Source organism: Gigantopelta aegis, chromosome 6 (genome assembly GCF_016097555.1).
Source record: "Gigantopelta aegis isolate Gae_Host chromosome 6, Gae_host_genome, whole genome shotgun sequence".
Lineage (NCBI taxonomy): Eukaryota > Metazoa > Mollusca > Gastropoda > Neomphalida > Peltospiridae > Gigantopelta > Gigantopelta aegis.
In genome coordinates, this window is record NC_054704.1 from 5,381,509 (window position 1) to 5,393,561 (window position 12,053).

The window sequence follows — 12,053 nt, forward strand, 5'->3', positions numbered from 1 at the left end:
TACTGTCACCTTACTACCTACAGTAGTCTTGCCTTGCTACCTACAGTAGTCTGTGTTCTACGGATACTGTTACCTTACTACCTACAGTAGTCTGTGTTCTACGGATACTGTCGCCTTACTACCTACAGTAGTCTGTGTTCTACGGATACTGTCGCCTTACTACCTACAGTAGTCTGTGTTCTACGGATACTGTCACCTTACTACCTACAGTAGTCTTGCCTTACTACCTTCAGTAGTCTGTGTTCTACGGATACTGTCACCTTACTACCTTCAGTAGTCTGTGTTCTACGGATACTGTCGCCATACTACCTACAGTAGTCTGTGTTCTACGGATACTGTCACCTTACTACCTACAGTAGTCTTGCCTTACTACCTACAGTAGTCTGTCTTCTACGGATACTGTCACCTTACTACCTACAGTAGTCTGTGTTCTACGGATACTGTCACCTTACTACCTTCAGTAGTCTGTGTTCTACGGATACTGTCGCCTTACTACCTACAGTAGTCTGTGTTCTACGGATACTGTCACCTTACTACCTACAGTAGTCTTGCCTACCTACGGTAGTCTTGCCTTACTACCTACAGTAGTCTCGCCTTACTACCAACAGTAGTCTGTGTTCTACGGATACTGTCACCTTACTATCTACAGTAGTCTTGCCTACCTACGGTAGTCTTGCCTTACTACCAACAGTAGTCTGTGTTCTACGGATACTGTCACCTTACTACCTACAGTAGTCTTGCCTACCTACGGTAGTCTTGCCTTACTACCAACAGTAGTCTGTGTTCTACGGATACTGTCACCTTACTACCTACAGTAGTCTTGCCTACCTACGGTAGTCTTGCCTTACTACCAACAGTAGTCTGTGTTCTACGGATACTGTCACCTTACTACCTACGGTAGTCTTGCCTACCTACGGTAGTCTTGCCTTACTACCAACAGTAGTCTGTGTTCTACGGATACTGTCACCTTACTACCTACGGTAGTCTTGCCTACCTACGGTAGTCTTGCCTTACTACCAACAGTAGTCTGTGTTCTACGGATACTGTCACCTTACTACCTACGGTAGTCTTGCCTACCTACGGTAGTCTTGCCTTACTACCAACAGTAGTCTGTGTTCTACGGATACTGTCACCTTACTACCTACGGTAGTCTTGCCTACCTACGGTAGTCTTGCCTTACTACCAACAGTAGTCTGTGTTCTACGGATACTGTCACCTTACTACCTACAGTAGTCTTGCCTTACTACCTTCAGTAGTCTGTGTTCTACGGATACTGTCACCTTACTACCTACAGTAGTCTGTGTTCTACGGATACAGTCACCTTACTACCTACAGTAGTCTGTGTTCTACGGATACTGTCACCTTACTACCTTCAGTAGTCTGTGTTCTACGGATACTGTCACCTTACTACCTACAGTAGTCTTGCCTTGCTACCTACAGTAGTCTGTGTTCTACGGATACTGTCACCTTACTACCTACAGTAGTCTGTGTTCTACGGATACTGTCGCCTTACTACCTACAGTAGTCTGTGTTCTACGGATACTGTCGCCTTACTACCTACAGTAGTCTGTGTTCTACGGATACTGTCACCTTACTACCTACAGTAGTCTTGCCTTACTACCTTCAGTAGTCTGTGTTCTACGGATACTGTCACCTTACTACCTTCAGTAGTCTGTGTTCTACGGATACTGTCGCCATACTACCTACAGTAGTCTGTGTTCTACGGATACTGTCACCTTACTACCTACAGTAGTCTTGCCTTACTACCTACAGTAGTCTGTCTTCTACGGATACTGTCACCTTACTACCTACAGTAGTCTGTGTTCTACGGATACTGTCACCTTACTACCTTCAGTAGTCTGTGTTCTACGGATACTGTCGCCTTACTACCTACAGTAGTCTGTGTTCTACGGATACTGTCACCTTACTACCTACAGTAGTCTTGCCTACCTACGGTAGTCTTGCCTTACTACCTACAGTAGTCTCGCCTTACTACCAACAGTAGTCTGTGTTCTACGGATACTGTCACCTTACTACCTACAGTAGTCTTGCCTACCTACGGTAGTCTTGCCTTACTACCAACAGTAGTCTGTGTTCTACGGATACTGTCACCTTACTACCTACAGTAGTCTTGCCTACCTACGGTAGTCTTGCCTTACTACCAACAGTAGTCTGTGTTCTACGGATACTGTCACCTTACTACCTACAGTAGTCTTGCCTACCTACGGTAGTCTTGCCTTACTACCAACAGTAGTCTGTGTTCTACGGATACTGTCACCTTACTACCTACAGTAGTCTCGCCTACCTACGGTAGTCTTGCCTTACTACCAACAGTAGTCTGTGTTCTACGGATACTATCACCTTACTACCTACAGTAGTCTCGCCTACCTACGGTAGTCTTGCCTTACTACCAACAGTAGTCTGTGTTCTACGGATACTGTCACCTTACTACCTACAGTAGTCTCGCCTACCTACGGTAGTCTTTTGTTCTACGGATACTGTCGCCTTACTACCTACAGTAGTCTCGCCTACCTACGGTAGTCTTTTGTTCTACGGATACTGTCGCCTTACTACCTACAGTAGTCTCGCCTACCTACGGTAGTCTTTTGTTCTACGGATACTGTCACCTTACTACCTACAGTAGTCTCGCCTACCTACGGTAGTCTTGCCTTACTACCAACAGTAGTCTGTGTTCTACGGATACTGTCACCTTACTACCTACAGTAGTCTCGCCTACCTACGGTAGTCTTGCCTTACTACCAACAGTAGTCTGTGTTCTACGGATACTGTCACCTTACTACCTACAGTAGTCTTGCCTACCTACGGTAGTCTTGCCTTACTACCAACAGTAGTCTGTGTTCTACGGATACTGTCACCTTACTACCTACAGTAGTCTTGCCTACCTACGGTAGTCTTTTGTTCTACGGATACTGTCGCCTTACTACCTATGGTACTCTGTGTTGTTCTACGGATACCGTCGCCTTACTACCAACAGTAGTCTCACTTTACTACCTACAGTAGTTTGTGTTCTACGGATACCATCGCCTTACTACCAACAGTAGTCTCACTTTACTACCTACAGTAGTTTGTGTTCTACGGATACCGTCGCCTTACTACCAACAGTAGTCTCACTTTACTACCTACAGTAGTTTGTGTTCTACGGATACCATCGCCTTACTACCAACAGTAGTCTCGCCTTGCTACCGACAGTAGTCTGTGTTGTTCTATGGATACCGGCGACTGTCAGTGTCTTTGTTTACAACTCCATTATCCGGAGAGTGCTTTGTGCTTTTAGTGCTCAAGTGAAGAGCCTGTCAGTGGGGAATACGTCTTTGTGGATATATTATCTGCTATTTACTGCTCTAGTGACTCTACACCCAACGGGGCAAGTCTGCGGTTAGTAAAACACAAAGGGTGTTTGGCTGGGGGAGGGTGAAACACAGTGGGGTCTTAATATCCACACAATGCCTTGTCTGTTAGTTTTACTTGTGGTTTTAGTTACCAATAAAAGTCGTCATTTAGCTGCAACATTTTGATTATGTGTGCAATTTACATTAATTGTTAGTTCTAAGATGTTTAATAACTTGTAACTAGAGGTTTCTAGATAATTAGCTTGATAGGTTTATATCTCACATTTATTTATTTTTTACTTTATAGAGGTTTCTGTTTCTTTACTAGGTGCATTTATTTAACATAACACTGAACAAACTGGTTGTTGAAATCTCTTTTGAATTTTCAGATAAGTGTCGTAGATAAAATTTAATAGATAAATGAACCTGCATTGTAAATATCTCGTTTATTAATATAGTTGTAAGAAGCATCCATTTTTTTTTTTTATTAACAAGTGTTTTACAAACAATGTTTGTAGTTATTAGTCCCCTACTATAGGTTTCATCTCCGTCCTTCTGTCTGTCCATCTGTCCGTCTGTCCCACATATGTTTTCCGGATGTTTTTTCTAGGCGGCCATAAGATATTAACCTGAAATTTTGTGTATAGCTTTATCATGTACTGTTACAGATGAAGTTTAACTTTCATGGCAATTTACCCATTTTGGACAGAGTTATAGCCCTTAAACTTAGGAGATATGAATAAAAAAAATTCCGGACTTTTGTTTTGCAATACCTGAAAATATTGAGGTGACATTTTGTATATAGCATTATCATGTACTGTTACATGTATCAGACTGGCCTCGGTGGCGTCGTGGCAGGCCATCAGTCTACAGGCTGGTAGGTACTGGGTTCGGATCCCAGTCGAAGCATGGGATTTTTAATCCAGATACCGACTCCAAACCCTGAGTGAGTGCTCCACAAGGCTCAATGGGTAGGTGTAAACCACTTGCACTGACCAGTGATCCATAACTGGTTCAACAAAGGCCATGGTTTGTGCCATCCTGCCTGTGGGAAGCGCAAATAAAAGATCCCTTGCTGCTAATCGGAAGAGTAGCCCATGTAGTGGTGACAGCGGGTTTCCTCTCAAAATCTGTGTGGTCCTTAACCATATGTCTGACGCCATATAACCGTAAATAAAATGTGTTGAGTGCATCGTTAAATAAAACTGTTACTGATCAAGTTTAACTTTCGTGGTGATTTACCCACTTTTCACAGATGTTTGGCCCTTGAATTTAGAATATATGAAAAATTGTTAGGTCATGTAGGGGATGTGTATTGCTTTAGCAGTACTCTCAAAATGCTTGTTTTAACATAACTGATTGATACCATTTACTACTCCACTACTCCACTACTGCCATTTATTGTCACAGTTTGTGTTGGTCTTGCTGTACAGCTGCGTATATAAGGTACCTGTCTTAACTCCAAAAACTATTATCTCTGTTTGATGTGAACTTTGGCAGCTCCCTAGCTGGGTGGAGATTTAGTCGCCATGGTGACCTTATCATTTAACTGATGGTAGAAAAACCTGACACCTAAGTATGTAGAAATGTGCTTATGTCCAGATTACTTGTGCAAGAACAAAGTCCTGTAATTCATAATCTGTCATCTTTGTAACCTCACCGTGGTGCAGGGGTGTAACATTCTCTTTGAGAATGGCCAATACAGCACAAATTGAAGTTTAGAGTAAAATTCGGTGTCCGTAAAATTCTGTGATATTTGTATTTGTATTTTTGCACAGTTCTTTACATTGTTTTTGTTTAAACCATGAATTTTTATATTGATGTTGATCATCACTTTATTTATTTGCATTACCATAGTTTGACACCCAATAGCCGATGTATTTTTCGTGCTGGGGTGTCGTTAAACATTCATTCATTCATTCATTCTGTCATCTTTGCTTTTTTGGTGTTTTGTACTTCATGTTGTATGTATAATACAGCAATATAGTGTATAGTGTATAATAATAATAATAATAATAGTCTGAATAGATCCATTTTAGTATACAAGGGTGGGACCTTGAGGTTCTTTAGCTCTGCTCAAATGTATCTGGCTAGTATTGCAGCCTTTTAAATTGATAGCAAGTGTTCTTCCCTTGCACTTCGTATTAACAATTTTATTGTACCGCGTATATGATAATCTAAGGCTTCCTCTTCCCATGTTAAAAAAAAGATAAAAAGTAAAGTAGACCCAAGGATGGGTGAGTTGATTGAATAAAAAATCAAAGATGATTGGACTGTTGGGACATATACTCTGTCAAAAAAGAAATGCCTTACTAGGGAAAGAAGAAAAGTGTTTGATTTTACAAAATATTGTTTTTTTTTGTACAATGTTGCTGAATGACCATGTTTGTTAATGTTCCTGGAATGGGACAGCATGCCCAAATGCACCCTAAAACAAATTTAATGCACGTTGTGGCATGTTGTGCGACAATTGCAGGAAATCGGCGTAAAATAGTAAGATTTTGACGAATGCATGTGTAACTCCGGGGAAAAGATTGGGGTAGTGATGGGTATTTAAAGCTGCAATGCTCGCAATGATGCCTCATTTCCATTACGACGTAGACGAGCTACAAGATGCCAAGATTAAACCTGCCAAATCGAAACATTGCAATAGGCCGCCTCCAGTTAAGTGAATCGCAGTCAGCAGTCGCATGCCACATGGATGTCCATCAGAGCACCATTTCATGTCTCTGGGACAGGTACCAGCAGTTTCAGTCAGCTGAAGACTGGCCCAGAAGTGGAAGACCTCGCATAACAACTGCAGCACAACTCTGCACAAACCATACGGAACCGACTTCGAGAAGCACAAGATCGCTATATCCGGGTCCTGCACTTGTCACCGAACTGCCACAGCAACGAACACTGCTGGACGCATACCTGGTTTGAAAAGGGTGTCTGCACAAACCATTCGGAACCCACTTCGAAAAGCTGGTTTACGGGCTAGGAGACTGTATGTTGGCACTGTCATGCAACGTCAAAATCAACATTTACATGTTTGCTGGTGCACGAATGTACAGGGTTGGAACTTGGGGAAACTGGCGGCGAGTATGGTTCAGCGACGAGTCATATTTCCTTCTACAACGACTTGATGGACGACAACATGTTTACAGACGCCACAATGAACGTTTTGCCAACAACTGCGTTGCCCAAGTTGACAGATTCGGTGGAGGGAATGTCATGATGTGGGGAGCCATCTCATACACCGGCAGAAGTGAACTTTTGTTTCGTACAAGGCAACCTGACAGCTGTACGCTACCAGGATGAAATTCTTCGCCGTCACGCTTCCCATTTTGGATCAACAGAGAGAACTCTTTCAGCAGGACAATGCCAGGCTGCATACGGCATGTGTAACAATGGATTTCCTACAAAATGAGAATATTAATGGCCATCAAGATCGCCAGATCTCAACCTCATTGAATATCTATGGCACGAACTGGACAGACGTGTACGCCAGCATAATCCGGAGCCTCAGACGCTTCCGCAACTGTCACATGTACTGCAGGAAGAATGGGCTAGAATTCCACATGCCCGGATTCAGAGACCATTCAGTCTGTCAAGGAGATGTTGCACAGTGATTGCTGCTGCTGGTGGCCACACAAGGTACTAATTTCAGTGCCCTTGTGCGATGCTGTTTGGTGACGAAAACACCTCCACTGCCATCAGTCCATAGCCAGAACATTGTCACATACTTATGTCAAATTTGACTGTGATACGATCATAAATAACAAAATTATGCCACTTTGTATTAAAGAGGTAATTCCATGAATATTTCGCCTGTGTTTCTTTTTTGACAGTATATTTCTAAGACAGTTGCCATTTAGATGGAATAAATGTTAATTAAGACAAAGTGATACAAAATAGTTATTTGCTAAAATATATGTATTTTGTTAATGTAACCATGTAAATTAATACAACCAGTGCCCAACAATTGGTCAAAGGCCGTGGTATGTGCTATCCTGTTTGTGGGAAAGTGCATATAAAAGATCCCTTGCTGCTAACGAAAAAATGTAGCAAATTTCCCATCTAACACTATATATCAAAATTATCAAATGTTTGACATCCAATAGCTGATTATTAACAAATCAATGAGCTCTAGTGGTGTCATTAAACAAAACAAACTTTAACTTTTAACCATATAAATTAATTCCAAAATATGTGAAATTTCATTCTTGTACCTTAGAAATTGACTTTTGATTTAATCACACAGGTACGATTAACGGAAATCCAGACATTATTTTACCATTGGTCAGCTGTGAAGGATTGATGTTATAAGAGTTGTTTTATATTAACTCAACATCCACTTGTGTTGTTGGGTGAGTGCCTCTCCAGTTTTACGATATGCTTGTCTCACCCAAATGTACGTCCAGTCAATCAAAACAAAACTGTCGAGACACATCACAGCTTTAAATAATGATTAAGTTATCAGTTTGTCAATATGTTGTCATTTTATTAGAACATTTGACTTGTCCTAGACTCAAAACCACTTGTCCTCGGCAAACAACTAGTTTTAGAGTTGCACATTGATTTATTAATCATAGTCTTGGACACACACTTCAGTTGTCCACAGCAGGGATTAATGGTTTGTTGTTAGATGTTAGTGAGAGAGAAATATATGTGATGGTCATTACAACTACTGACTGAGCCGTTTTAACTGACTAGGTTGGATCTTGTACTGGATTATATCACCCACCTATATGAACCTTAACACTAGTGGCTTTGAGGGTGGGGTGGGGGTGTTTTGGTGGTTAAAAATTCAATATACTTTCTGGGTGAGCATGACTTGACTCTACCTAAAACTTTGCTCACCATAGTCTAAACCCACCCCTACATAAATTCCTGCACATGCTCCTGATCATGTCACCACGAAATGTTAAAGCAGAAATTTGAAATCTCATTTGCAGCAGCAATTTATGTTTAGTTTGTTTTTTTTCCCCTCAGGAGTTCCACGTGGCTTACGTTTTCATCAAGATGGCAAATTCTCCACGACCAGGGGTTTGGGCACTCGAACGATCCACTGACTTTGGCAAGACATGGTTGCCATGGCAATATTTTGCAGATACACCCAGTGACTGCTACAAATTCTTCAGGACTGCAGCCAACACCACCATCGACCGCGACGATCAAGTCATCTGTACAAACGAATTCTCAAAAGTTGTCCCACTGCAAAATGGTGAAGTGAGTACCTCGTTATTTCATTAATTTATATTAACTCCATAACATACAGAATACTGAGATAGTTTGGACTTTGTTTTAAACAATCAAAATAACACCATGTCGCAGTACTTTGTAGTAGTGCTTGGATGTTGTGAAACATTTATTTCATTTCCTATTACTTTCTTCTCAAAATACAATTTAAGGAAATATAAAAAAAAACCCCACTATCTCAATAATAATATAAATAATGTTTGTTTTTTCTCACAATTTTAATTTTCAATCCCAATTTCGTTGCTGATATATCAGTGCAAAGTATACACAGCCATCTTATTTTGGTTTTGATTGATGTGTTGTAATTGAATTATTTTTCAGATTGTTGTATCTCTGGTTAATGGTCGACCGAATGCCCAGAACTTCTCGTACGCCTATACCCTGCAGAACTGGACAAAGGCCACCGACATCCGATTACGACTGATCAGAACCAAGAATCTTCTTGGACACTTGATGGCCATCGCAAGACAGGATCCCACTGTTACCAGGAGGGTGAGACCATCCATCCATCCATCCATCCACCCTCCCACCAATCCATCCATCTGTCCGTCCGTCTGTCCATCCATCCATCCATCCACTGGGCTACGTCCTGCCCCTTCATATAAAATATCCCTTATCTTGTTAGTAATAGGAGTGGTTGCAATGGGTTTCAAAAGTGAAAATAGTCATATAAAATATCCCTTATCTTGTTAGTAATAGGAGTGGTTGCAATGGGTTTCAAAAGTGAAAATAGTCATATAAAATATCCCTTATCTTGTTAGTAATAGGAGTGGTTGCAATGGGTTTCAAAAGTGAAAATAGTCATATAAAATATCCCTTATCTTGTTAGTAATAGGAGTGGTTGCAATGGGTTTCAAAAGTGAAAATAGTCTTATAAAATATCCCTTATCTTGTTAGTAATAGGAGTGGTTGCAATGGGTTTCAAAAGTGAAAATAGTCATATAAAATATCCCTTATCTTGTTAGTAATAGGAGTGGTTGCAATGGGTTTCAAAAGTGAAAATAGTCATATAAAATATCCCTTATCTGTTTAGTAATAGGAGTGGTTGCAATGGGTTTCAAAAGTGAAAATAGTCATATAAAATATCCCTTATCTGTTTAGTAATAGGAGTGGTTGCAATGGGTTTCAAAAGTGAAAATAGTCATATAAAATATCCCTTATCTTGTTAGTAATAGGAGTGGTTGCAATGGGTTTCAAAAGTGAAAATAGTCATATAAAATATCCCTTATCTTGTTAGTAATAGGAGTGGTTGCAATGGGTTTCAAAAGTGAAAATAGTCATATAAAATATCCCTTATCTTGTTAGTAATAGGAGTGGTTGCAATGGGTTTCAAAAGTGAAAATAGTCATATAAAATATCCCTTATCTGTTTAGTAATAGGAGTGGTTGCAATGGGTTTCAAAAGTGAAAATAGTCATATAAAATATCCCTTATCTGTTTAGTAATAGGAGTGGTTGCAATGGGTTTCAAAAGTGAAAATAGTCATATAAAATATCCCTTATCTTGTTAGTAATAGGAGTGGTTGCAATGGGTTTCAAAAGTGAAAATAGTCATATAAAATATCCCTTATCTTGTTAGTAATAGGAGTGGTTGCAATGGGTTTCAAAAGTGAAAATAGTCATATAAAATATCCCTTATCTTGTTAGTAATAGGAGTGGTTGCAATGGGTTTCAAAAGTGAAAATAGTCATATAAAATATCCCTTATCTGTTTAGTAATAGGAGTGGTTGCAATGGGTTTCAAAAGTGAAAATAGTCATATAAAATATCCCTTATCTTGTTAGTAATAGGAGTGGTTGCAATGGGTTTCAAAAGTGAAAATAGTCGTATAAAATATCCCTTATCTTGTTAGTAATAGGAGTGGTTGCAATGGGTTTCAAAAGTGAAAATAGTCGTATAAAATATCCCTTATCTTGTTAGTAATAGGAGTGGTTGCAATGGGTTTCAAAAGTGAAAATAGTCATATAAAATATCCCTTATCTTGTTAGTAATAGGAGTGGTTGCAATGGGTTTCAAAAGTGAAAATAGTCCGTGTTTTATACCAACCACCATTTTGGCGATTTCAACATGGCCGCAGTTATGATATTCATGGTTAAAATATCCATGTATGTTATCTTCATCACCATTGGTCTGTTTTGATCTCGCAAGATCTGTGAGCAGAGTAAATATGCGTACTTGTTTGGAGAAAAGCAGCGTACGCCAGTCAATGCACCCTTGCATAACCAGCCTATTAATACCTGCCAGCCAAACAAGTGACAGTGGCGAATTTGTTGGCAAATTCCAATCAAGCAGCTGTTACATCTGCATCATTTAAACATAATATTTAATAATACAAAGTCAAGGACAAAAAATACTTCTGAAAATTAATAAATTATTATTTTTAATGTAACATTTAGCTGTAGCCTACAGCTGAAGACTTGACATAAAATAAACAAAAAAGAATACTAGAAAACCTTTTCCCTGTTACACATTTTTAACAAATGATTAATAACACTACATACAACATAATTCGAGAATAAGTATATAATGCAATATGTTTTTAAATCGCAAAGTTGTTTGATATGTCTGACAATGTACTCCACATATTCTTTAAGGTGGACATATTACATTTAATAACCAAAGTCTATAAAAAACATACCAAAAACCCCACTTCACGGACAATGTAAAGATGTAATCTTCCATGATGTGCCGCTTTTTGCTGGTGTTTTGTAACCGACGTTCGTGCCGTTCAAAATATTTTACAAACAAGTGGTTTGCCAGTTTGTCAACTATTGAAAAAATATAAACTTTATTATGAAATTTAAGATTGATAAAAATAAAAACAAAAACAAAACAAAAATCAGCCCAAAAAACCTTAAAATTATCTAAACTAATAATTATATTTTCAAATGTTTTCTGGGGAAGCATGCCCCCGTACTCCTCTAGGAGTCTTGACTGCCTTGCATTATTAATTATAACCTGCTACATTTTATGTCCTTTAAAACTTTTCTAAATAAGCCGCTGTAATTTTCAGCATATTTTGGGATGGGGCATTCTCATCTATGTAATTTTAAAATGTGTTTAGATGTCGTTAAACACACATTCCTTTCCTTTTTTGAGGACTTAGTGTTATAATCTGAGATGTTGCTTAATAAAAGTATTTCTTTGTAGTATTATTACAGTATCAAGGACATCTCGGTAGGCGGTCGGTGTGTGTGTAATGGTCATGCGGAGACGTGCGACCGACCCGATCTGGAGGACAAGAACAAACTGCTGTGTACCTGTCAACACAACACGTGCGGGGACCAGTGCGAGTTCTGCTGTCCGGGCTTCGTCCAGAAGAAGTGGAGAAGAGCGCTCATCGATAGACCTTTCCAGTGTGAACGTGAGTAAAACAGATAGGCCTTTCCGGTGTGAACGTGAGTAAAACAGAGACTGGCCTTTCCGGTGTGAACGTGAGTAAAACAGAGACTGGCCTTTCCG

General features: G+C 39.6%; 1 protein-coding gene across 1 annotated transcript in view; it reads left to right on the forward strand.

Moving 5' to 3' along the window:
* Positions 1 to 12,053, forward strand: part of LOC121373933 (laminin subunit alpha-like) — a 127,571-nt gene that overhangs the window by 14,886 nt on the left and 100,632 nt on the right. The window contains exons 2-4 of the mRNA XM_041500760.1: positions 8,328 to 8,564; positions 8,916 to 9,086; positions 11,742 to 11,955. Coding sequence (XP_041356694.1) covers positions 8,328 to 8,564; positions 8,916 to 9,086; positions 11,742 to 11,955 — 622 coding nt within the window. The remainder of the gene's footprint in view (positions 1 to 8,327; positions 8,565 to 8,915; positions 9,087 to 11,741; positions 11,956 to 12,053) is intronic.